Genomic DNA, 27,402 nt, shown 5'->3' on the forward strand with positions numbered 1-27,402 from the left:
ATACCAATATGTGCCGGGTGATTAATCTATTGATTAACAATGTGATCGCAGTTATTGTGAATCTGTTTCCCAAGCAGAATAATAAAATGAAGGTTCATTGAGAAAATTGCACACAGTATAGAACAGTGATGGGGAACCTTGGCCCCCCAGATGTTTTGGAACTACATGTCCCATGGTGTTAATGCACTCTGCGGTGTAGTTGAGCATTGTGGGAAATGTAGTTCCAAAACATCCGGGGTGCCAAGGTTCCCCATCACTGTTATAGAATAACACATATTAAATATCCAGTGTTAGTCCAGGGTGACCAGGATGACCAGGGTGACCAGGGTGACACCAGGGTGACACCAAGATGACCAGGAATTATGGAAAATAATTACAACTTTGTATTTTTGTTTTATTTTATTTTATTTTCTCTTTTTTTTAAATTCATAATTAATTTTTATTGGACATCAGGGTGACCGGTGTGCCCAGAAATGTCACTTCTTCTCAGGAAACAAAATACAACTTTGTATCTCTTTCCTCTTTTTTATTTTGTATATCTCTCTATATTTTTATATATTTCGTTCTACATCTTGTGTGTGTCATGTTAGCTCTGTGCAGACGTGATCCCCCCCCCCCCCCCCTTGTACTAGGATGAGACATCAGTGATATCTGACAAGGTCACCTATGATATGACTACACCTATATCATACCAATATGTGCCGGGTGATTCATCTATTGATTAACAATGTGATCGCAGTTATTGTGAATCTGTTTCACAAACAGAATGGTAAAATGAAGGTTACGTTGAGAAAATTGCACACAGTATAGAACAGTGATGGGGAACCTTGGCCCCCCGGATGTTTTGGAACTACATGTCCCATGGTGTTAATGCACTCTGCAGTGTAGTTGAGCATTGTGGGAAATGTAGTTCCAAAACATCTGGGGGGCCAAGGTTCCCCATCACTGTTATAGAATAACACATATTAAATATCCTTTGTTAGTGGAAATTAGGAAAAAAAGTAAGGAGTTATATCTGTAAGAATATTGGAATTGGGTTGGGATCAGGGCCGGGACAAGGGGTGGGCAGGAGGGACGGCTGCCCTGTGCGCAATGGTTTATTGCAGGGATGGGGGCGCCCTGACCTTCACCCTAAGGGAAGAGGGGGGGGGGGGGGTTGCAGTTTGGCATCTTTGCTCTGGGTGCTGGAGTGCCTCTTCCCCCGGCACTGGTTGTGATATTGAGATGATCACTCGAGGATTACTTTCTGATGTCATGGTAACAATTTTATTTATAATACAGATATATTTTTATTGATTTAGACAACCTTTTGGTTGGAAATAAAATACAGGTTATTGGAAAACTTGTAATATGGGGTTCGTTTAGACTAAGATGAGGGTGATAATTAAAATACAACCGCCACAATACAGAACAAAGCCAAGGATGGGATACATTGGAATTTAGATGAAATCTAAAGGTGTGATAATAAGTTGATGTGCAGTCCATGATGTGAGAGAAATAAATACAATGTAAAATATAACAGAGCCATCACATCAAATCCACACACCCCGTCAGGATCAATGCCACCTCCAGTCAAGCTGTCTCATAGATTTTCATCTGACTGATGATTTTTCTGTCGGTAATTTTTATTTATGTATTTGTGTGAATTGTGAAATGAAGTGTTCCTTTTCCTGGCGATTATCACCCAAAAGGACGCTCTGTATTCAGAGTCATTGGATCCTTCTTCTCCAGCTCAAGAAGACGAGCGCCATGATTTAGCAAAGCCTGTGAGCTACCAAAAGACTTTACATTTATACAGATAGTAGAGATTTAGAGGGCTTTTGGTTCCATTCGAAGGGCCAGGATGACCGGGGAGACACCAGGATGAGCAGGGAGACACCAGGATGAGCAGGGAGACACCAGGATGAGCAGGGAGACACCAGGATGAGCAGGGTGACACCAGGATGACCAGGGAGACGGAGACATCAGGATGACCAAGGTGACACCAGGATGACCAGGGAGACACCAGGATGACCAGGGAGACACCAGGATGAGCAGGGAGACACCAGGATAACCAGGGTGACACCAGGATAACCAGGGTGACACCAGGATGACCAGGGTGACACCAGGATGACCAGGGTGACACCAGGATGACCAGGGTTAGTCCAGGATGACCAGGGTGACACCAGGATGACCAGGGTGACACCAGGATAACCAGGGAGACACCAGGATAACCAGGGAGACACCAGGATGACCAGGGTGACACCAGGATAACCAGGGAGACACCAGGATGACCAGGGTGACACCAGGATAACCAGGGAGACACCAGGATAACCAGGGAGACACCAGGATGACCAGGGTGACACCAGGATGACCAGGGTTAGTCCAGGATGACCAGGGTGACACCAGGATGACCAGGGTGACACCAGGATGACCAGGGAGACACCAGGATGACCAGGGTTAGTCCAGGATGACCAGGGAGAAACCAGGAGGACCAGGGTTAGTCCAGGATGACCAGGGTGACACCAGGATGAGCAGGGAGACACCAGGATAACCAGGGTGACACCAGGATAACCAGGGTGACACCAGGATGACCAGGGTGACACCAGGATGACCAGGGTTAGTCCAGGATGACCAGGGTGACACCAGGATGACCAGGGTGACACCAGGATGACCAGGGTGACACCAGGATAACCAGGGAGACACCAGGATAACCAGGGAGACACCAGGATGACCAGGGTGACACCAGGATAACCAGGGAGACACCAGGATGACTAGGGTGACACCAGGATAACCAGGGAGACACCAGGATAACCAGGGAGACACCAGGATGACCAGGGTGACACCAGGATGACCAGGGTTAGTCCAGGATGACCAGGGTGACACCAGGATGACCAGGGTGACACCAGGATGACCAGGGAGACACCAGGAGGACCAGGGTTAGTCCAGGATGACCAGGGAGAAACCAGGAGGACCAGGGTTAGTCCAGGATGACCAGGGTGACACCAGGATGAGCAGGGAGACGGAGACATCAGGATGACCAGGCTGGCAACCAGGATGACCAGGGTTAGTCCAGGATGACCAGGGAGACGGAGACATCAGGATGACCAAGGTGACACCAGGATAACCAGGGTGACACCAGGATGACCAGGGTGACACCAGGATGACCAGGGAGACACCAGGATAACCAGGGTGACACCAGGATAACCAGGGAGACACCAGGATGACCAGGGTGACACCAGGATGACCAGGGTTAGTCCAGGATGACCAGGGTGACACCAGGATGACCAGGGTGACACCAGGATAACCAGGGAGACACCGGGATGACCAGGGTGACACCAGGATAACCAGGGAGACACCAGGATAACCAGGGAGACACCAGGATAACCAGGGTGACACCAGGATAACCAGGGTGACACCAGGATAACCAGGGAGACACCAGGATAACCAGGGAGACACCAGGATAACCAGGGAGACACCAGGATAACCAGGGAGACACCAGGATAACCAGGGTGACACCAGGATAACCAGGGAGACACCAGGATAACCAGGGTGACACCAGGATAACCAGGGTGACACCAGGATAACCAGGGTGACACCAGGATAACCAGGGAGACACCAGGAGGAACAAGATGACCGGAAGCTCCAGGAAATAAAAACACAACTTTGTATCTCTTTCTTCTATTTTACTAGATTTTGTCTTTTTTATTCATAAATCATTTATTTGTATTGGACATCGGAGTTGCAGGGGGTGCCCAGAAATTCCTCTTCTCAGGAAATTGATGACAACTTTGTATCTCTTTGTTATATATTATTAGATATATATTAATAGATTTTGTCTCTGTATTCATAAATAATAATAATAATAATAATAAATAATCTTATTTGTATTGGATTTTAGGGTGAGCCGGAATTGCAGGAGATAAAATAGAACTTTGTATCTCTTTCTTCTATTTTATTAGATTTTGTTTTGATAGAACTTTGATTGGATATCGGGGTGACCGGTGTGCCCGGGAATTCCTCCTCTTCTCAGGAAATAAAACACAACTTTGTATCGCTTGGTTATATTTTATTATATATTTTGTGTTGATAAAATCAGAGTTGTGATTGGATGTCGGGGTGACCGGGGCGCTGGGCTGTTCCCAGGAAAGACAACTTCTATTTTATCTCTCCGCATCCATCAATCATTTGTATTGTAAAGTGTTTCAGGTAAAGGAGACTTTGTTCCAGATTTCTGATATTATGAATCAACAACTTTTTCCTGGAGTCTCACTCCTCTAGCAGCAGCTGTGAAAGTCATTAGGCTACTATGAGAGGGGATTGGCTGAGCTGGAAATTTGGGGGTCCCTATCCATCTAGGTCAATGCTGAGGGTGATTGTCCTTCCCTTCTCAATGCTGAGGGTGATTGTCCTTCCCTTCTCAATGCTGAGGGTGATTGTCCTTCCATTCTCAATGCTGAGGGTGATTGTCCTTCCCTTCTCAATGCTGAGGGTGATTGTCCTTCCCCTCTCAATGCTGAGGGTGATAGTCCTTCCCTTCTCAACGCTGAGGGTGATTGTCCTTCCCTTCTCAACGCTGAGGGTGATTGTCCTTCCCCTCTCAATGCTGAGGGTGATTGTCCTTCCCTTCTCAATGCTGAGGGTGATTGTCCTTCCCCTCTCAATGCTGAGGGTGGTTGTCCTTCCCTTCTCAATGCTGAGGGTGATTGTCCTTCCCTATTGGAATTCTGAGGAAGCCTAGAGGTGTAATGTGTAATAATAATCTCCATAACAGATAAAGGAATCATAAAACCTAAAAATAATCGGAGCGCCGGCTGTGATGTAAGGGGAGAGACTGATGACCTCATAGACGTTATCTGCGGAGATACGTGAGGAGGGATCACACCCGGGGACAATTCTCTGTGATAAAGGTGAGGTGTCAGGAGAGGAGGAATTTCCTAATGAACTGTCTGAGGGATATTTCTCATGGCCGCTGGGACCCCAAAACACAGAAAAAGCCCTCATGGCCCCCCATATAAGTCTTTATTAGAGGTAAGGAGACGGTTTTACCAAACTTTTCCTCACTGCAAAACTACCAACTGCAGCCAAACATTTTGTTGGAATTAAATTAAGAGCCAAAAAATTCCCCTTCAAAGCTGGAGGCCATTTTGCCCAGCCCGGCCAATCACATCACTTTCCTTATAAGCCGAGGGTTAGGGATATCACTAGTGTTAGGGTTAGATCTACGGTTAGGGTAAGGAATAGTGTTAGGTTTAGGTCTAAAGCTTGGGTTGGAACTAGTGTTAGGGTTAGGTCTAATGTTTGGGTTGGGTCTAGTGTTGGGGTTTGGTCTAAAGCTTGGGTTGGGACTAGTGTTAGGGTTAGGTCTAAAGCTTGGGTTGGGACTAGTGTTAGGGTTAGGTCTAAAGCTTGGGATGGGACTAGTGTTAGGGTTAGGTCTAATGTTTGGGTTGGGTCTAGTGTTGGGGTTTGGTCTAAAGCTTGGGTTGGGACTAGTGTTAGGGTTAGGTCTAAAGCTTGGGTTGGGACTAGTGTTAGAGTTAGGTCTAAAGCTTGGGATGGGACTAGTGTTAGGGTTAGGTCTAATGTTTGGGTTGGGTCTAGTGTTGGGGTTTGGTCTAAAGCTTGGGTTGGGACTAGTGTTAGGGTTAGGTCTAAAGCTTGGGTTGGGACTAGTGTTAGGGTTAGGTCTAAAGCTTGGGATGGGACTAGTGTTAGGGTTAGGTCTAATGTTTGGGTTGGGTCTAGTGTTGGGGTTTGGTCTAAAGCTTGGGTTGGGACTAGTGTTAGGGTTAGGTCTAAAGCTTGGGTTGGGACTAGTGTTAGAGTTAGGTCTAAAGCTTGGGATGGGACTAGTGTTAGGGTTAGGTCTAATGTTTGGGTTGGGTCTAGTGTTGGGGTTTGGTCTAAAGCTTGGGTTGGGACTAGTGTTAGGGTTAGGTCTAAAGCTTGGGTTGGGACTAGTGTTAGGGTTAGGTCTAAAGCTTGGGATGGGACTAGTGTTAGGGTTAGGTCTAATGTTTGGGTTGGGTCTAGTGTTGGGGTTTGGTCTAAAGCTTGGGTTGGGTCTAGTGTTGGGGTTTGGTCTAAAGCTTGGGTTGGGACTAGTGTTAGGGTTAGGTCTAAAGCTTGGGATGGGACTAGTGTTAGGGTTAGGTCTAATGTTTGGGTTGGGTCTAGTGTTGGGGTTTGGTCTAAAGCTTGGGTTGGGACTAGTGTTAGGGTTAGGTCTAAAGCTTGGGTTGGGACTAGTGTTAGGGTTAGGTCTAAAGCTTGGGTTGGGTCTAGTGTTGGGGTTTGGTCTAAAGCTTGGGTTGGAACTAGTGTTAGGGTTAGGTCTAATGTTTGGGTTGGGTCTAGTGTTGGGGTTTGGTCTAAAGCTTGGGTTGGGACTAGTGTTAGGGTTAGGTCTAAAGCTTGGGTTGGGACTAGTGTTAGGGTTAGGTCTAAAGCTTGGGTTGGGACTAGTGTTAGGGTTAGGTCTAAAGCTTGGGATGGGACTAGTGTTAGGGTTAGGTCTAATGTTTGGGTTGGGTCTAGTGTTGGGGTTTGGTCTAAAGCTTGGGTTGGGACTAGTGTTAGGGTTAGGTCTAAAGCTTGGGATGGGACTAGTGTTAGGGTTAGGTCTAATGTTTGGGTTGGGTCTAGTGTTGGGGTTTGGTCTAAAGCTTGGGTTGGGACTAGTGTTAGGGTTAGGTCTAAAGCTTGGGTTGGGACTAGTGTTAGGGTTAGGTCTAAAGCTTGGGATGGGACTAGTGTTAGGGTTTAGGTCTAAAGCTTGGGTTGGGACTAGTGTTAGGGTTTAGGTCTAAAGCTTGGGTTGGGACTAGTGTTAGGGTTTAGGTCTAAAGCTTGGGTTGGGACTAGTGTTAGGGTTAGCTCTAAGTTAGGGTTAGGAGTAGTGTTAGGTTTAGGTCTAAATTTTGGTTTGGGTCTAGTGTTAGGGTTAGGTCTAAAGCTTGGGTAGGGACTAGTGTTAGGGTTAGCTCTAAGGTTATGGTTGGGACTAGTGTTAGGTCTAAAGCTTGTTTTGGGACTGGTGTTAGGTCTAATGTTTGGGTTGGGACTAGTGTTAGGTTTAGGTCTAATGTTTGGGTTGGGACTAGTGTTAGGTTTAGGTCTAAAGCTTGGGTTGGGACTAGTGTTAGGGTTAGGTCTAATGTTTGGGTTGGGTCTAGTGTTAGGGTTAGGTCTAAAGCTTGGGTTGGGACTAGTGTTAGGGTTAGCTCTAAACTTATGGGTGAGACTAGTGTTAGGGTTAGCTCTAAGGTTAGGGTTGGGACTAGTGTTAGGTTTAGGTCTAAAGCTTGGGTTGGGACTAGTGTTAGGTTTAGGTCTAAAGCTTGGGTTGGGACTAGTGTTGGGTTTAGGTCTAAAGCTTGGGTTGGGACTAGTGTTAGGGTTTAGGTCTAAAGCTTGGGTTGGGACTAGTGTTAGGGTTTAGGTCTAAAGCTTGGGTTGGGTCTAGTGTTAGGGTTAGCTCTAAGTTAGGGTTAGGAGTAGTGTTAGGGTTAGGTCTAAATTTTGGTTTGGGTCTAGTGTTAGGGTTAGGTCTAAAGCTTGGGTTGGGACTAGTGTTAGGATTAGGTCTAAGGTTATGGTTTGGAATAGTGTTAGGGTAAGGTCTAAAGCTTGGGTTGGGACTAGTGTTAGGGTTAGGTCTAATGTTTGGGTTGGGTCTAGTGTTAGGGTTAGGTCTAATGTTAGGGTTAGCTCTAAAGTTATGGGTTGGACTAGTGTTAGGGTTAGCTCTAAAGTTATGGGTTGGACTAGTGTTAGCTCTAAGGTTAGGGTTAGCAGAAGTGTTAGGGTTAGGTCTAAAGCTTGGGTTGGGTCTAGTATTAGGGTTAGGTCTAAAGTTATGGTTGAGACTAGTGTTAGGGTTAGCTCTAAGGTTAGGGTTAGGAGTAGTGTTAGGGTTAGGTTTAAAGTTTGGGTTGGGTCTAGTATTAGGGTTAGGTCTAAAGTTATGGTTGGGACTAGTGTTAGGGTTAGCTCTAAGGTTAGGGTTGGGTCTAGTGTTAGGGTTTGATCTATGGTTAGGGTTGGGACTAGTGTTCGGGTTAGCTCTAAGGTTAGGGTTGGGTCTAGTGTTAGGGTTAGGTCTAAGGTTAGGGTTAGCTCTAAAGTTATGGTTGGGACTAGTTTTAGGGCTAGATCTAAGGTTAGGGTTGGGATTAGTGTTAGGGTTAGCTCTAAGGTTTAGGTTAGGACTAGTGTTAGGGTTTTATGTAGGGTTAGGACTAGTGTTAGGGTTAGTTATATGTTTGGGGTTAGGACTAGTGTTAGGATTACTGTTAGAGTTGGACTAGTGTTAGGGTTAGCTCTAAGGTTAGGGTAAGAACTAGTCTTAAGGTTAGCTCTAAAGTTTGGGGTGCAACTAGTGTTTGGGGTTAGGACTAGTGTTTGGATTACTGTTAGGGTTGGATTAGTGTTAGAACTAATCCTAACACTAATCCAACCCTAAGGTTTAGGTTAGGATTAGTGTTACAGTTTTATTTATTAGAACTAGTGTTAGCTCTGTAAGATTAGGGTTAGAACTAGTGTTAGGGTCAATGTTAGGGTTAGCTCCAAGTTTAGGGTTAGGACTACTGCTACTATTACTATTAGGGCTAGGACTAGTGTTAGGGTTAAGGTTAGGACTAGTGTTAGGGTTAAAGGTTAGGACTAGTGTTAGGGTTAAGGTTAGGAGGAGTGTTAGGGTTACTGTTGGGGTTAGGACCCATCTGTGGGAGGGGTTAGGACCCATCTGTGGGAGGGGTTGGGGGGCGGAGGGTGTTATCACCCCATAACACAAAATGCCTGAACAAGGAGCGTCATATTAGGATCTCCTCTGATAGTTTTATTGGAATCCAATGATGAGGAATGAAGTGAATTTATTTCCCAGCGCAGACATTCACCGCACATTCACTGTCATGTAAAACATTCACTGCCTCATCATTCTCCCCCCTCTTCCACCCCTCCCCCTCCTACTCCCCCCCCTCCTCCTCCTCAACCCCCCTTCTCCCCCCTCCTCCTCTCCTCCTCACCCCCCCCTCCTCCTCACCCCCCCCCCCATCCTCCTCAACCCCCCTTCTCCCCCCTCCTCCTCCTCTCCCCCTCCTCCTCACCCCCCCCTCCTCCTCCTCTCCTCCTCCCCCCCCCCTCCTCCCCCCCCCCCCTCCTCCTCGCAGTGTTTTGTGTTATTTCCCCCTTCTTGTTTATTTGTTGTTTTTGTCTTTCTTTGTTTTATTTCCTTCTATGAATGTAGAATAATAAGGAGGAGGAGTTCTGTATGGGAGAAGATCGGGGACAGGCGGGGCGCTTCCATAACCCCCCAGAGACATTTAAAGGCCAATGTACCCCAAAACAATTATCACCCCACCCCCCCCCCCCTAAAATGAAAAACGTCTCTAAAATCTTCCAATTTTCATTCACATTTCAAGGAAAGGTCTGAATTGCACTCTATGAATACTTACCGACATATGAGTCCCCGCCCCCCAGACAGTGTGACCCCGCCCCTGGGACAGTGTGACCCCGCCCCCTACAGCCCACACCTGACCCACTTTCTGGGCAGTCCAACCTCTTTCTGTCCCCACCCCTAATATGCTGGAACCGCCCACCCGCAGTGGTGATCCCCTCAGGTACACACTCCGGGGTCCCCCTACAGATGATTAATAACTCCAATAAGGGGGACATTCCCGGGACACAGAATCCTCGGGACTGAGGTCCAAGGTGCGGGACTGTCCCCCCCCAGAGCGATTGGAAGCCGTGATAACACTTCAAATCATTATAAAGATTCCGAATACATTAATAATCCCGAGAGAAATGATTCAAGGAGAGAATACAGTGCATGAAAAAGTATTCACACCCCCTGAAATCTCCCCCATTTTCTCATGTTACACCCAGAAATGTATTTTATTGGGATTTTATGTGATAGACGACACAAAGTGGCCATAATTGTGAAGTGGAAGGAAAATGATAAATGATACAAATAAATCTGTGAAAAGTGTGGCTGCATTTGTATTCACCCCCCTTTACTCTGATACCCCCAACTAAAATCTAGTGGAACCAATTGCCTTCAGAAGTCACCTAATTAGTAAATAGAGTCCACCTGTGTGTAATGTAATCTCAGTATAAATTCAGCTGTTCTGTGAAGCCCTCAGAGGTTTGTTAGAGAACCTTAGTGAACAAACAGCATCATGAAGGCCAAGAAACCCCCCAGACAGGTCAGGGATAAAGTTGTGGAGAAGTGTAAAGCAGGGTTAGGTTATAAAAAATCTCCCAAGCTTTGACCATCTCACGGAGCGCTGATCAATCCATCATGGGAAAATGGAAAGAGTATGGCACAACCGCAATCCTACCAAGACATGGCCGTCCACCTAAACTGACCGGCCGGGCCCCTACCAAGACATGGCCGTCCACCTAAACTGACCGGCAAGGAGAGCATTCATCAGAGAAGCAGCCAAGAGGCTCATGGGAACTCTGGAGGAGCTGCAGAGATCCACAGCTCAGGTGGGAGAATCTGTCCACAGGACAACTATTAGTCGTGCGCTCCACAAATCTGCCCTTTATGGAAGAGTGAGAAGAAGAAAGCCATTGGTGGAAGAAAGCCATAAGAAGTCCTGTTTGTAGTTTGGGAGAAGCCATGTGGGGGAAAACTAACACTGCCCATCACCCTGAACACACCATCCCCACTGTGAAACATGGTGGTGGCAGCATCATGGTGTGGGGATGCTTTTCTTCAGCAGGGACAGGGAAGCTGGTCAGAGTTGATGGGAAGATGGATGGAGCCAAATACAGGGAAATCTTAGAAGAAAAGACTTGAGACTGGGGCGGAGGTTCACCTTCCAGCAGGACAACGACCCGAAACATCCAGCCAGAGCTCCAATGGAATGGTTTCATGTGTTAGAATGGCCCAGTCACAGTCCAGACCTAAATCCCATTGAGAATCTGTGGCAAGACTTGAAAATTGCTGCTCACAGACGCTCTCCATCCAATCTGACAGAGATGAGATATTCTGCAGAGAAGAATGGGCAGAAATGTCCTCTCTAGATGTGCAAAGCTGGTAGAGACGTCCCCAAAAAGACTCCCAGCTGTAATTGGAGGGAAAGGCGGAGCTACAAAGTATTGACTCCGGGGGGTGAATACAAATGCAGCCACACTTTTCACAGATTTATTTGTATCATTTATCATTTTCCTTCCACTTCACAATTATGGCCACTTTGTGTCGGTCTATCACATAAAATCCCAATAAAATACATTTCTGGGTGTAACATGAGAGAATGTGGGAAATTTCCAGGGGTGTGAATACTTTTACAGGCACTGTATGTCTGCATCAGTAATGGGAAATACTCCCAGAGACTGAATAGTGTGACATCATTGCAGAGTGAGGAGGAAATGTTTGGAGCCCGGTGAGGGTGTGACCACACAGGGACTAATATAAATGTGTGAGCGAGCACACAGGGACTGATATAAGGAGGGATCACACAGGGACTGATATAAGGAGAGATCACACAGGGACTGATATAAGGAGGGATCACACAGGGACTGATATAAGGAGAGATCACACAGGGACTGATATAAGGAGGGATCACACAGGGACTGATATAAGGAGAGATCACACAGGGACTGATATAAGGAGAGATCACACAGGGACTGATATAAGGAGAGATCACACAGGGACTGATATAAGGAGAGATCACACAGGGGACTGATATAAGGAGAGATCACACAGGGACTGATATAAGGAGAGATCACACAGGGACTGAGCTGGCACTGATCACTATGACGGAGTCCCTGTATCTCAGTGTCGGTGTCCTGGCTGTCAGTGCAGGTACTTTCCTCCTGATATTAACCCCTTATCACCCAGCATTGTAGGACACAATGTAACATTTTCCTCCTTCATATCCTTGCAGGAAGTTTACTTTTGGCTTCACAACATTACAGCTCAGCGGCAGCTTCACCCGCCATCCCTGCGTCCGCCCTGGGCGTCCTGCTCCTCATCCTCGCCGCCATCTTGGCCTATGCAGGTAAGTGCGCATACTTTACAATATTCACCAATTTACTAAAGGAATGGGAAATATTCACTGAGCTGTGTTCACTTTAATCATCCAATCATGTGCAAGAATTTCCCCAAATCTCCCTCCTACATATATAAATATATATATATATATATATATAATGACGGGGCGTCCATTACTGAATAGATCTCCTGTACTATACATAGTGCGGAGGGGAACATCTCCTTATTTACTATACAGCCTGAATATAGACATTATATAGAATGCGGCTCCCGGAACCAACATAAATCTTCTGTTATATTATATTATCCTGTATTACATCATTAGTCAGGTTGAAAAAAGACACAAGTCCATCTAGTTCAACCAATAAAAACCATAAACCAATAAAAATAGAAAACAAACACACAATCCCCTATCAACAATCCCTTATACACACTCCTATATACACACAATCCCCTATACACACTCCTATATACACACACAATCCCCTATACACACTCCTATATACACAATCCCCTATACACACAATCCCCTATACACACTCCTATATGCACAATCCCCTATACACACTCCTATATACACAATCCCCTATACACACTCCCCTATACACAATCCCATATGCACAATCCCTTATACACACTCCTATATACACACAATCCCCTATACACAATCCCCTATACACAATCCCCTATACACAATCCCCTATACACAATCCCTTATACACACTCCTATATACACACAATCCCCTATACACACTCCTATATACACAATCCCCTATACACACAATCCCCTATACACACACTCCTATATACACAATCCCCTATACACACTCCCCTATACACACACTCCTATATGCACAATCCCCTATACACAATCCCTTATACACACTCAATCCCCTATACACACTCCTATATGCACAATCCCCTATACACACTCCTATATACACAATCCCCTATACACACAATCCCCTATACACACTCCTATATACACAATCCCCTATATACACTCCCCTATACACACTCCTATATACACAATCCCCTATACACACTCCTATATATACAATCCCCTATACACACTCCTATATACACAATCCCCTATACACACTCCTATATACACAATCCCCTATACACAATCCTATATACACAATCCCCTATACACACTCCTATATATACAATCCCCTATACACACTCCTATATACACAATCCCCTATACACACTCCTATATACACAATCCCCTATACACAATCCCCTATACACACTCCTATATACACAATCCCCTATATACACAATCCCCTATACACACTCCCCTACACACAATCCCCTATACACACACTCCCCTATACACACACTCCCCTATACACACACTCCCCTATACACAATCCCCTATACACACAATCCCCTATACACACACTCCCCTATACACACACTCCCCTATACACACACTCCTATATACACAATCCCCTATACACACTCCTATATACACAATCCCCTATACACACTCCTATATACACAATCCCCTATACACACACTCCCCTATACACACACTCCCCTATACACACTCCTATATACACAATCCCCTATACACACACTCCCCTATACACAATCCCCTATACACACAATCCCCTATACACACACTCCCCTATACACACACTCCCCTATACACACACTCCTATATACACAATCCCCTATACACACTCCCCTATACACACTCCCCTATATACACAATCCCCTATACACACACTCCTATACCCACAGTTGATCTAGAGGAAGGCAAAAAACCCAGCAAAGCATAATCCAATTTTATGTTATCCTATATTATATTATATCATATTATATATATTATCCTGTATTATATATATTATATTATATCATATTATATATATTATCCTGTATTATATATATTATATTATATGAGCCTGTATTAATTTTATGATATATTATCCTATATTACATAGGTACATAGTTAATCAGGTAGAAAAAAGATACAAGTCCATCTAGTTCAACCAATAAAAGCCAATACCCAATAAAAAAGAAAACAATCCCATATACACACACTCCTATATACACAATCCCCTATACACACTCCTATATACACAATCCCCTATACACACTCCTATATACACAATCCCCTTATACACACACTCCTATATACACAATCCCCTATACACACTCCTATATACACAATCCCCTATACACACTCCTATATACACAATCCCCTATACACAATCCCCTTATACACAATCCCCTATACACACTCCCCTATACACACTCCCCTATACACAATCCCCTATACACACTCCTATATATACAATCCCCTATACACACTCCTATATACACAATCCCCTATACACACTCATATATACACAATCCCCTATACACACTCATATATACACAATCCCCTATACACACACTCCCCTATACACACTCCTATATACACAATCCCCTATACACACACTCCTATACACACAATCCCCTATACACACACTCCCCTATACACACTCCTATATACACAATCCCCTATACACACTCCTATATACACAATCCCCTATACACACTCCTATATACACAATCCCCTATACACACTCCTATATACACAATCCTATATACACAATCCCCTATACACACTCCTATATACACAATCCCCTATACACACTCCTATATACACAATCCCCTATACACACTCCTATATACACAATCCCCTTATACACACACTCCTATATACACAATCCCCTATACACACTCCTATATACACAATCCCCTATACACACTCCTATATACACAATCCCCTATACACACTTCTATATACACACTCCTATATACACAATCCCCTATACACACTCCCCTATACACACTCCCCTATACACACTCCCCTATACACACTCCCCTATACACACTCCTATATACACAATCCCCTATACACACTCCTATATACACAATCCCCTATACACACTCATATATACACAATCCCCTATACACACACTCCCCTATACACACACTCCCCTATACACACACTCCCCTATACACAATCCCCTATACACACTCCTATATACACAATCCCCTATACACACTCCTATATACACAATCCCCTATACACACTCCTATATACACAATCCCCTATACACACTCCTATATACACAATCCCCTATACACACTCCTATATACACAATCCCCTATACACACTCCTATATACACAACCCCCTATACACACTCCTATATACACACTCCTATACCCCCAGTTGATCCAGAGGAAGGGGAAAGCCCCCAGCAAAGCATGATCCAATATTATATTATCCTGTATTATATTATATTATATTATATTATATTATATTATATTATATTATATTATATTATATTATATTATATTATCCTGTATTATATTATATTATATTATATTATATTATATTATATTATATTATATTATATTATCCTGTATTATATTATATTATAATAAAAGTTTATGAGTAAATACACTTGGGCATTGAATACGATGAGATTATTGTTGGATGATAAGGAAAGATTTCGGCTCTCTGGGGCATCTTTTATGCTTAAAGTATAAATAAAGGCAAAACTTTTTTTTAGTGTTGGGTGATGGGGAGGGGGAGGGGGTAGATGAGACCCTCTGTCAGGTTTTTATCATTGCCTGTTTCCCCATTAGGGAGATTCCCCCTCTCTATTTATCATATTTTCCATTATCACTAAAAGAAAAAGTCAAAGAAAAACCAGAATTTTGAGTTGTCCCCAGACCAGGAATGGAGGGGAAATCTTCCAATGGGGACACTCGTTTTTTTATTTACTGTTTTTTCTGGCTTATAAAACTACTTTTGAACCTCAAAAAAATCCCCCAAAAATGGGAGGTCGTCTTATACGCCGAGTAGAATATCTCCAAGGTAACCTAAGTATAAGTATTACCGGTAGATCAAGTAATAGGGGGGTCGTCTTATACGCCGGAAAATACGGTACATTTTTTTGGAAAGAGGAGAGTCATTATCACATTTTAAACAAAGAGAAATGTTTTACAATTTTCTTTTATTTCATTTAAAAATAGTTTGCAGGCATCGCATGTGAAGGTGGATATGAAGAAGTCGGTTTTGGGTCGGTTGGGATTTCGGGATCAATATTCTGGACACATTGTCTGGGAATTGAGGAGAATCATTTCTTTTTAGCAGAATATTTTGGAAAGTGGAAATTTAGATACATTGTTACTTTGGTAATGTTGTTAGGTGGGGTCCCCGGCAGGGGTCCGGTGCGTTCCTCTTCACTGATTCCGGTACCAATCAGGTCTAAAATTTGCACCTGAATGGGAACCAAAGACGCACCGGACCCTTCCTTTCCAAATGTGGGTTTCCTGATGGTGACCCCAGAGGACCATGTCTGTGTAATGTGTGATGGCCACTTGTATTCCTCATCATGTGACAGGGTGACAACACAGGAGGACAGTTAGGAGGCGGGGACAAAGCGTTGTCAGCCTATAACAGGAAGTTCCTGACTAAGGACCTCCATGGCGGGATCACCCGGGGTTATTATAGTGATGACTGATTGGCTTCCCCTATAATTTAAAGAATTTTTGGTATATTTTACATATCAGATGAAGGTCAGAAATCTTCCATTCTGATTTATTTCTTCCTATTGCGGAGAATTCCCCGATATACAATATATATATATAGAGTATATACATTATTTATGGTTATTTTGTCTTTCAGGGGTGCGGAAGCTCAGACGGAATGTAGCTCTGTGGGTCTCCTTCTATTGGACAGTATCCGCCATGTGGTGCTCCACCGGGGTGAACCTTCTCCTGGAGGGAAATGATGTCCTCTCTGCCCCCAATATGAAGGACGCCATGGTCCCCGGCCTCTTAGCGTTCCTTGTAGGGCTGCTCATCATTGGTATAGTGGGGATCCTCCAGCAGGAGGCGGTCTTGGCTTTGATGGCGGTTGCACTTTCTCTATCTGGCATTCATGAGGTGGTGACTTTCTATGACAAGGGGGTCGGTTCTTCTGCTATTGCATGCAATTATCTGATTGTTACCCTGATTGGTCTATACTTTATTGGTGGGAGGTTCCTGTATAGTACATGGAAGGTGAGCTTACCTGGCACAGGTCTTAGCAGTATGAAGGAACCAGGCCCAGCCCAGGGGTCCCCCATCATGCCGCTTACAGCCATGTCTTTTATCCTCAATATGGTGGCCTCCAGTGTCTTTGCCTGCAGACTTCTGGGAATTATTGATCAGCTGTTTGTTGGTCAGGTGGCATGGCTTTGGATGGCAGCGGTCTATCAGACTGGCATCTGCATTCTGTCATACCGCTCCTATTGTACGCTGGACGCCACGCATTTTGCATTCTTCTCCATTCTGAGATATGCAGAAGGATTCTCATTGCTGTATCAGATCCTGAACACGGGTGGGTTCAGCTACCCTCTGCCATTTCTGGTGGTTTTTGCCATACTATTTTTTGTCCTTGCCATCTTCACATGTATTCAGAGTCTTGCCCAGTCAGTCTACTTACTTTTCTATGTTGCCTATTGCATTGCACTGGCCTGTAGTCCACGTGGATTCTTCCATGGAGGATCCCAAGGGGTCAGTGTCGCCATATACATCGTATCAGCCATTATGCTGCTGATCTGTATATACAACGCAAAGTCACCAGCAAAGATCCCCACCGGTGAAGGCACCATGAGGAAACTGTTTATGAACAATACAAGTATCCGGCTTCGTCAGTATAAAGACGGCCATGAGCCCTTCCTCGGTCATTCCAAGTATGGCGATGCTGAAGCCTTGGCCTACGCCTCCAGCGTATTGGCAGTTTTTGCTATGACAATGCCAGGCAATCCTGATGACCCCTTGGTCACAGTGGTCCTGCCATGGGTTGTAGCTGCGGGTGGGATTTATAATCTGATTTGTGGCTCAGTGGCTTTTTCCCGTGGTAAGACGCTAGAAAGCAGTGCCTTCATCCTCTATGGGGTCATGTGGGTTATCTGGGGAATCTCCAGATATAGTGGCATCTACATCAACAGCACAGGCTTCAACACAGCAGTGGGCATCATATGCTTCATGCTTTTCAACACTTTCATCGTTTTCAGCACTTTCTTCCTTTCTAAAGCCTGGCTAGTATATTCGCTTACCTTCCAGCTAATCCTAATCAGCTTCCTCCTCGATTCCATCAATCTTCTCCCAATGGGCTATGACATCGCCGTCACCATTATCTTTGGTCTTGTTGGCTTCTACTGCTTTCTTGCAACTCTCTTCAACAGCACCATTGAGGCTCCCCAGATACCAGTTGGCAGTCCATTTATTAAGATTAGTGGCTTTTCCAATGATGGATCAAAGTGCCCCCATCTGATCGCCTCCAGGACCAGCTCTGTCAGACAAATCGCAGGTAAGACAACAGAAGGTAATATGAAGGGTGGGGGGCGGGAGGGGCACTGAAGGTAATATAAAGGGCCTGGAAGGCGGGGGGCGGGAGGGGCACTGAAGGTAATATGAAGGGCCTGGAAGGCGGGGGGCGGGAGGGGCACTGAAGGTAATATGAAGGGCCTGGAAGGCGGGGGGCGGGAGGGGCACTGAAGGTAATATGAAGGGCCTGGAAGGTGGGGAGCGGGAGGGGCATTGAAGGTAATATGAAGGGCCTGGAAGGTGGGGGGCGGGAGGGGCACTGAAGGTAATATGAAGGGCCTGGAAGGTGGGGGGGAGCGGGAGGGGCACTGAAGGAAATATGAAGGGCCTGGAAGGTGGGGGGTGGGAGGGGCACAGAAGGTAATATGAAGGGCCTGGAAGGTGGGGGGCGGGAGGGGCACTGAAGGTAATATGAAGGGCCTGGAAGGTGGGGGGCAGGAGGGGCACTGAAGGTAATATGAAGGGCCTGGAAGGTGGGGGGCGTGAAGGGGCACTGAAGGTAATATGAAGGGCCTGGAAGGTGGGGGGCGGGAGGGGCACTGAAGGTAATATGAAGGGCCTGGAAGGTGGGGAGCTGGAGGGGCACTGAAGGTAATATGAAGGGTGGGGGGCGGGAGGGGCACTGGAACGTTTATTAAAAGTTTGACTTGAACATTTATAAATAGAGATATGTTCTAACCATTCCCCACTCCAGTGATGGGGAACCTTGGCACCCCAGATGTTTTTTTAACTACGTTTCCCATAATGCTCCTGTACTCTGCAGTGTAGTTGAGCATCATGGGAAATGTTGTTTCAAAACATCTGGGGTGCCTAGGTTCCCCATCACTGCCCTACTCCATCCAAAACTCAAGAAGGTGAATCCAGCAGCCAGATCTACGAACCTCAATACTTCGCTCTACCCAACTTCTACAGGACTTCCAGGGAGACCGCACTCTCTTTATGGAATCCAATTTTGCTGACATATTATATGGGGGAGGGGAGTTGTTTTTGTAATGATGGGGGTCAGAGACATTTGCAAGGCCAAGTTAAGCTGGATTCCCAATAAAATAAGAGAAATCAGAGGAGGAAACCATCATTGTCATCCCATAAGATCAGCGATCAGTTTTGGTGGATTAAATCCTTCAAAGAAAATACTTCAAAGATAACAATAAATAAATTATAAATACACTAAAACTGCCAATTGCTTCGCACGGATGGTTGTTTGGTATTACACCATCCAACCACCTTCAGTGCTACATAACTCTGTTGGGTCTCCTCTACCAACCATACATGTTTATCTCAGTGCAGGATAATTTATCAGGAGCGAACAGCATAGACGAGAGGTATTTTCTGACCTGTCCACAGTCCACAAGACCCTTCCCACCAACAGCAGGCAGCCAGCACTGTCTGGAACTTTCCATAGACACAACCAACACCCAAAAAACATTATAGGCTCAATATGGGAGAACACACAAACTTCTAAAACATAATATATTTATTTGTATATAATAAAATACAAGGATTCAAATACCAACATAAAATTCCCGGAAGAAGATCCAAGTGATATTCAAAAGTTGAAGTAAATGCCCTTCTACAGAAGCTGGAAGTCTATACATAAATGGCAAATAGGACGTAGATGTAGGGTCCTACTATTATATAGGGTCCTGAGGAAGCCATATAGGGTCCTGAGGAAGCCAGAATTGGTGAACCATTGACCTGGTGACTTGAAGACGCTACATCTACTTCCTATTTTCTGTTATGCCTAGACTTCCAGCATCTGTTGTAAGGCATTCACGGTACTTCAAATTTTGTCCATCGTTTGGATCTTGGGCATTTTATTTTACCGTTTGGCCTACGGTATTTTAATTCAACTAGATCCAAGGGATGGACAAAATGTGAGGTAGATGCTCTACTACAAATGCCGGAACTCTATAAATAAACAGCAACCAGGACATAGATGTAGCGCCTGTGTACTTTTGGTCACCAGGTCAACGTTTTGCCAATTCTGGCTTCCTCAGGACCCAATATAATAGTAGGGCCCTACATCTACGTCCTATTTTCTGTTCATCCATAGACTTCCGGCATCTGTAGTAGGGCATTTACCTCAAATTTTGACCATCACTTGGATCTTGTTAGCGCATTTTATTTTGGTATTTTAATCCATGTGTTTAAATGTGTGTGGTCTCCCACATTGAGCCTATGAAGTCCGTTTTTTTAGGTGTTGGTTAAGTTAGTCAACCTACATTTTTTGGTGACATTTATTTTCGAATGTGGCTTGGCAAAGTAAAAATTCTCTTTTCCATAGACACAAGTTCATCACTCGATCTGCCTGGGTCATCGCACATCTATGGGTGCCTTTAAAAGGACAGGCAGGTCTTACATATGACAGATACGATCAATGTCTAGAGCTGCAGAAATCATACATTTCATCTCAGAAATGAAAATCTTGTTTCTTATATTTTTTGCCATTTTCTTCCCCAGAAATCATGAAAAATGGAGGAATTTGTGGCATTCCAACTGACACGGTCTATGTCCTGGTAGCAGCGTGCAATCAGCCTGAAGCAGTGGAGCGAGCATACAAGTACGTCCTACAATGTAACAATGTATATGTGAAGTAGTGACGTCTCACCCATTATGGTGACCATTGCTTATTGTTCACAATATCAGCATATACTGGAGGTTGTAGTCCTAAAACACGCTGAGCATTGTGCTGAGCAACAGACCAACCACTTTGATAATGATTGACATAGTAAAGTGTAACAATCCTACAGGCTCACCTGAGTCAGAGGACTGCTGGCCGGAGGTAGGAGTGGAGCCCAGTGGCAGGGACCGCAGGCAGGTAGTAGGTGCAGGAAGTCTGGCAGAGGCGTGGTCAGACAATCCGGGTTGGCTATGGTGGTGGCAGTGCTGGATACCAGATGGACACCGCATAGTACTCTGATGAGGACACGGGTTCATCTGAGGTGCGGAAACTAAGTGCTAGCTGGTTTTCATTAGAGCCCCTGATGGTGGGGATATACTGCGCTGCAAGCTAACACCAGGTCGCGGTCCCAAGGATCACCCAGCCAGGCAGAGTGCAGGTTCGGTCCGGAGGGAAGTCAGACGAGCCAAAGGTCGGGGCGGCCAGCAGTAAGCGTGGTCAGACAATCCGGATCAGCAACGGAGGTAGGGACAAAGCAGAAGAGTAGTCAGTAGTCAATTCCTGGTCAGCAGTGGATTTGTGGTAGTAGATAAGAGCAACAGATGAGGAGAAGCTTGATCAAGGCTCAGGAGCTCAATAATCAGCAAGCTGGAGTGCAAGGGGCTGGACTTATATAGGGAAGTACCAGGTGTGGGGAATCAAGGGTGATGAGCAAGGCTTGGCAAGACTAAGGTTGAATAATAGGCTTTAGGGAGGAATGTTCAGAGAGGACGGTAGCCTAGTAAACAGGGCTACCGCCTGGGATGTAGTTGGTCACAGGTTCGAATCCCAACATAAAGTCAATTTAACATGCTGAACATGCCCTCCGTAGTGCGATTATCCTCCTTGTATGGGTACAAAACAGGTTTGACAGAAGTCAGTAAGCTACCTTATATACCACATTTTGCTTTTTTCATTTTTCATTATAAAATAGATCTAAAGATTAAAAGTAAACTGTAAAATAATTGGTGTCCGCACAACACAGAAAAATGAAAGAGATTGAGAAAAATATTCTGCTTAGTCAAGAGAAACATTTTCCAAAGACTTGCCGGTGATGAGGTTGCCTTTTTGATGCATCTTAGTAGCTTGGTACCATTGGCTTGGCATCACCAGTTTGACATCATTGGTTTGATACCATTGGCTTGAGAATCATTGGCATGGTATCACCAGTTTGGCATCATTGGCTTGGTACCATTGGCTTGGCATCATTGGCTTGGTATCACCAGTTTGGCATCATTAGCTTGGTATCATTAGCTTGGCATCACCAGTTTGGCATAATTAGCTTGGTATCATTGGCTTGGCATCTTTGGCCTTAGTATCACTAGTTTGGCATCATTGACTTTGTATCATTGGCTTGGCATCACCGGTTTGGCATCATTAGCTTGGTATCATTGGCTTGAAAACAACAGTTTAGCATCATTAGCTTGATATCATTGACTTGGCATCACCAGTTTGCCATCATTGGTTTGATACCATTGGCTTGAGAATCATTGGCATGGAATTACCAGTTTGGCATCCTTGGCTTGGTACCATTGGCTTGGCATCATTGGCTTGGTATCACCAGTTTGGCATCATTAGCTTGGCATCACCAGTTTGGCATAATTAGCTTGGTATCATTGGCTTGGCATCTTTGGCTTGGTATCACTAGTTTGGCATCATTGACTTCGTATAATTGGCTTGGCATCACCAGTTTGGCATCATTAGCTTGGTATCATTGGCTTGAAAACAACAGCTTAGCATCATTAGCTTGGTATCATTGACTTGGCATCACCAGTTTGGCATCACCAGTTTGGCATCATTGGCTTGGCATCTTTGGCTTGGTGTCATTGGCTTGGCATTACCAGTTTGGCGTCATTAGCTTGGTATCATTGGCTTGGTATCATTGGCTTGGTATCATTGGCTTGGCTTTACCAGTTTGGCATCATTAGCTTGGCTTTACAAATTTGGCATCATCAAGTTCCCAACTTCTTTATTTGTCCAGTCCTAGACATGAGCCTAGGAAGTGCTGTTGATGTAATTCTTTGATATCAGTCTCCACTGTATTTCTGCCCAGTATATTGCATGTTATTCGTGTTGTTGGCCACCCATTGTGGACTTCTTGTCCAGCTTAACTGAAGACTGGATCCTAGAGGAGGAATCGTTCTTTGAAGTTTGTTGAACGTTGACATCCCCCAACATTTTCTGCCCTTTTTCTTCTGCAGGACGAAACGGCAGGCTCAGGACCGGCCCATGTCTCTGTGGATTTCCAGCTTACAGCAGTTAGAACCGGCCAGGCATCTGTTCAGTCCTTTGTTATGGGACTTCATGGAGGCTGCTTGGCCCTCATCCATCAGCCTGGTGATCCCAAGAGGTAAGGAGTTTCTACAGTTCAGTCCAGACTATACGGCCATGTTTGTAGATTACAAGATAATGTCGGTCTACCTCCCCCCTCCCCCCATGTCTCTGCATTGTGATGTATAATATATGAACACTTTATATATAAAAGACAATAGAAGTCTATGAAGATGATAAATACCGACCTCTAAATGAGATTTCTATAAAATATAATGTTCTGTTCTCTCCCAGGACCGTGGTTGGATGTCTTGGGTGCTAAGGACTCTTCAAAGTACATCGGAACCCCCCAGAGCATCGCCATTCGAATCCCGGACTGTACAGTTACCACCCACCTCATCGACATGGTAGGAGAAATTCCAATCTTACAAATCATATAAAAATGGAAGAAAATAATTCTTCTGGACTCATTTTTTAATTTGATGTTAGACTTCTTTATTTTTTTTGTGGATGATGTAAAATATATATAGAAGTAAAATATGAAATGATACAAATAGTCAATGACCCGGAGAAATCACCGAATATTCATACAGGATAATTCCAGACTTTTATTATAAATCTTTTATATTTCAGGTTGGCCCCATTGCAGTGACTTCCGCCAATCCGTCAGGAGAAGCCGATACAACGCACCACAACCAGGTCTACGCCAAGCTGGGAGAGAAGGTGAGCGCTACACTCAGGTGTCCCATCACTGACACCATAGACAGACAGACAGACACAGAGAGATAAGACAGACAGTACAGACATAGATAAGACAGACAGTACAGACAGACAGACGGACAGACACACATAGATAAGACAGACAGTACAGACAGACAGACGGACAGACACACATAGATAAGACAGACAGTACAGACAGACAGACGGACTGACACACATAGATAAGACAGACAGTACAGACAGACACACATAGATAAGACAGACAGTACAGACAGACAGACGGACAGACACACATAGATAAGACAGACAGTACAGACAGACACACATAGATAAGACAGACAGTACAGACAGACAGACGGACAGACACACATAGATAAGACAGACAGTACAGACAGACAGACGGACAGACACACATAGATAAGACAGACAGTACAGACAGACAGACGGACTGACACACATAGATAAGACAGACAGTACAGACAGACACACATAGATAAGACAGACAGTACAGACAGACAGACGGACAGACACACATAGATAAGACAGACAGTACAGACAGACAGACATAGATAAGACAGACAGTACAGACAGACAGACAGATGGTAATCAGACAGTACAGACAGACAGAAAAGACAGGAAGGACAGTAGAGACAGATGGACAGGATGGTAAGACAGACAGACGGTAAAGACAGACAGACAGATGGTAAGACAGACAGTAAAGACAGACACAGACAAGGTAAGACAGACAGAAGGAGGCAATCACAGTCAGAATACTTTATTCAAAGGGAAATTATAAGACAGACAGACTGACGGACAGTACATTGTGTAATTTCAGGTTGATGGAGTCTTGTGTGACGGAGCGTCTCCGGAAAATATCGCCTCCACCGTGGTGAATTGCACCAAACTGGAATCTGGAGACGTTGCGTTCTTCAGAGTCGGGATCGTTCCCAAGTCGCAGGTAAATGGGATGTCAGAACACAAACAGACGCTCATCTCTTCAGGATCCATTATAATATGTCATGGACTAATAGTGTACAGATAGAACCGGCTCAGTGGTCGGCACTTCTGATTTGCAGCACTGGGGTGCTGGTCAGGATACCGTCTGCATGGAGTATGCATGCTCTCCCTGTGCTAATGTGGTTTCATGTCCTTCTAACTAGAAGACGTGTCCCATTCCGGGGACATTCTGACTCCCTAAAACTAGGAAAAAATACTTCTTCCTGATCCTCCTAAGCCAATGGGATATTTCCCGGATCAACAATCTACAGACTTCTCTCCTTTTATCCATAGCTGGTTATATTTTGTACATTCAGAAACACATCCCGTATTTATTGAAGGAATCTACTGAGCTTCATGGAAGTCTATTCCATGCTTTCACAGCTCTTACTGTAAAGAGGCCTTTCCATGAGTAGAGGTTAAACCTCTTTTCCTTCAAGCACACAGCATGCAGAGCCGACATTTTATTTGTTTTGGATGGAGTGGGGGAGGGTTTCCATTTATTGAAATGTTCCTTGGTTCCCTGTGTTCAGGTTTTGGAGATCTTGGGCCGGGTCCAGGAGAAGCACCAGCGGGGTCACATCAATGGCGGCTTCAGTCCTTCTATAGAAGATCTCACAGGACAGTCAATGGAACCCAATGGGCAGCCAGGAGAGAAAACGAACCGCCAAGATGGCGGCGGGCAGTCACATGCCAATGGCGGCTTTACGATGGATGAAGAATGATCACATGGATAGGAATTATTATTTATTCATTTGTATTTTTTTTTTTTATAATAAAGTGAATTCTATGGCTGGATTGTTCTGTAAATATAGAAATGTATATATATCTATTTTAGATGAATAAATTATTATTTTTCTAATTAAGTTGTCCCTCCTTTTCTCTGTATCAGTCCTGGGTATTGGGGGGAGGGGGAAGGAAATTGGAGGGGCGGGTTTATGTTGATCTCTTTATTAATGTCCGGGTTCAATATATGAAATCAGATACAATGTTTCCCTTTATTCAGCCCAAATACAGACAAAACTTTATGTTCAGTTTTGGGGGGGTGGAACCCCCACAGGATCTTATTGTTTAACTCCTTGGCACCGATAGTAAGCAAATATGCGCCCTCTTAGTGGGTGGGCCTTGTCGCCGAGAGGCCGCATATTTGCATACCAGAATGTAGACACAGCTGTGCCGAGAACGCGCGCCCTGCGCGCTCCCGGCACGCTCCCGGCAAAGTTACGGAAAGCTCCGGATCGCTGCTTGAAATTGTGAGCTTTCCGACCATGTGACCGCTGTCACAGCCAATCACGGCGGTCACATGATCATAAATGCTTATTTGAAACCCCATACAGGGCCGGGAGGCACCGGCGCCAAGGAATTACCAATAGATGTAATGGCGGAGCGCTACGCCTAAAGCAAGGAACGGAGGCGGCCTGAAATCTAAATGAAAGCGGCAGCTCTTTGTTCACAGGGGTAACCTGAGGGGTCCCCCGAGTAGATTGAAGAATGAAAAAAGAAGAATGAAGAATGAAGAAGAGCGTTGAAAGTCTGATCAAGGCCCAGTAAGCTCAGAAGAGAATGGCAATGTGTTTCGGGGGTCAGAAATCCCCTTTATCAGGGCGATAGAATAAACCTCACATCAAGAAATGGGTGGAAGTTTTCTATAGACGGTATAAAACATATCAATATATTTGTGTGTTCATTCATACATAGAATCTTGTGTAATAATAAAACTTTCCCACCCGGGCCACCCTCTGCCCCTTCCCCTTCTGTAGCTGAACCCATGTAGGGGGTATTAATCCCTGTTACAACCCCCTTGATGTCCAGGTGCCCTGAAATCTTCCTGAACCCCGGAGATCGGACATCCCTGTACATAATCTGCCTCATCCTGATACCCATCTGCCACCCTTCCAAGCTACCATCCATGCGTTAGCCTGCGATACATGCACCGACCCCACCACAACCCTCCCAGGCACCCCTTTAGTCCACACCTATAGCATAAAATACAGCGCCTTGAAAAAGTATTCACACCCCATGAAATTTCCCACATGTTCTCATGATACAGCCAAAAATGTAAATGTATTTTATTGGGATTTTATGTGATAGACCGACACAAAGTGGCCATAATTGTGAAGTGGAAGGAAAATGATAAATGATACAAATAAATCTGTGAAAAGTGTGGCTGCATTTGTATTCACCCCCCGGAGTCAATACTTTGTAGCTCCGCCTTTCCCTCCAATTACAGCTGGGAGTCTTTTTGGGGATGTCTCTACCAGCTTTGCACATCTAGAGAGGACATTTCTGCCCATTCTTCTTTGCAGAATATCTCAAGCTCTGTCAGATTGGATGGAGAGCGTCTGTGATCAGCAATTTTCAAGTCTTGCCACAGATTCTCAATGTGAT

The 27,402-nt window shown here is 44.8% G+C and overlaps 1 protein-coding gene across 1 annotated transcript; it reads left to right on the plus strand.

The window, feature by feature from the left end:
* Positions 1–11,740: 11,740 nt before the first annotated feature.
* Positions 11,741–25,739, plus strand: LOC309560889 (uncharacterized protein; the record flags this gene model as incomplete). The annotated part of the gene is made up of 9 exons (XM_082264573.1): positions 11,741–11,794; positions 11,877–11,990; positions 16,681–18,351; positions 20,829–20,928; positions 23,229–23,377; positions 23,593–23,705; positions 23,932–24,021; positions 24,854–24,976; positions 25,548–25,739. Exons 1-9 carry the CDS (start codon positions 11,746–11,748, stop codon positions 25,737–25,739), a joined length of 2,601 nt encoding a protein of 866 aa, XP_082120699.1. The 5' UTR covers positions 11,741–11,745.
* Positions 25,740–27,402: the final 1,663 nt, after the last annotated feature.

This window comes from Pelophylax lessonae, assembly GCF_965119305.1.
Source record: "Pelophylax lessonae genome assembly, chromosome: 7".
Lineage (NCBI taxonomy): Eukaryota > Metazoa > Chordata > Amphibia > Anura > Ranidae > Pelophylax > Pelophylax lessonae.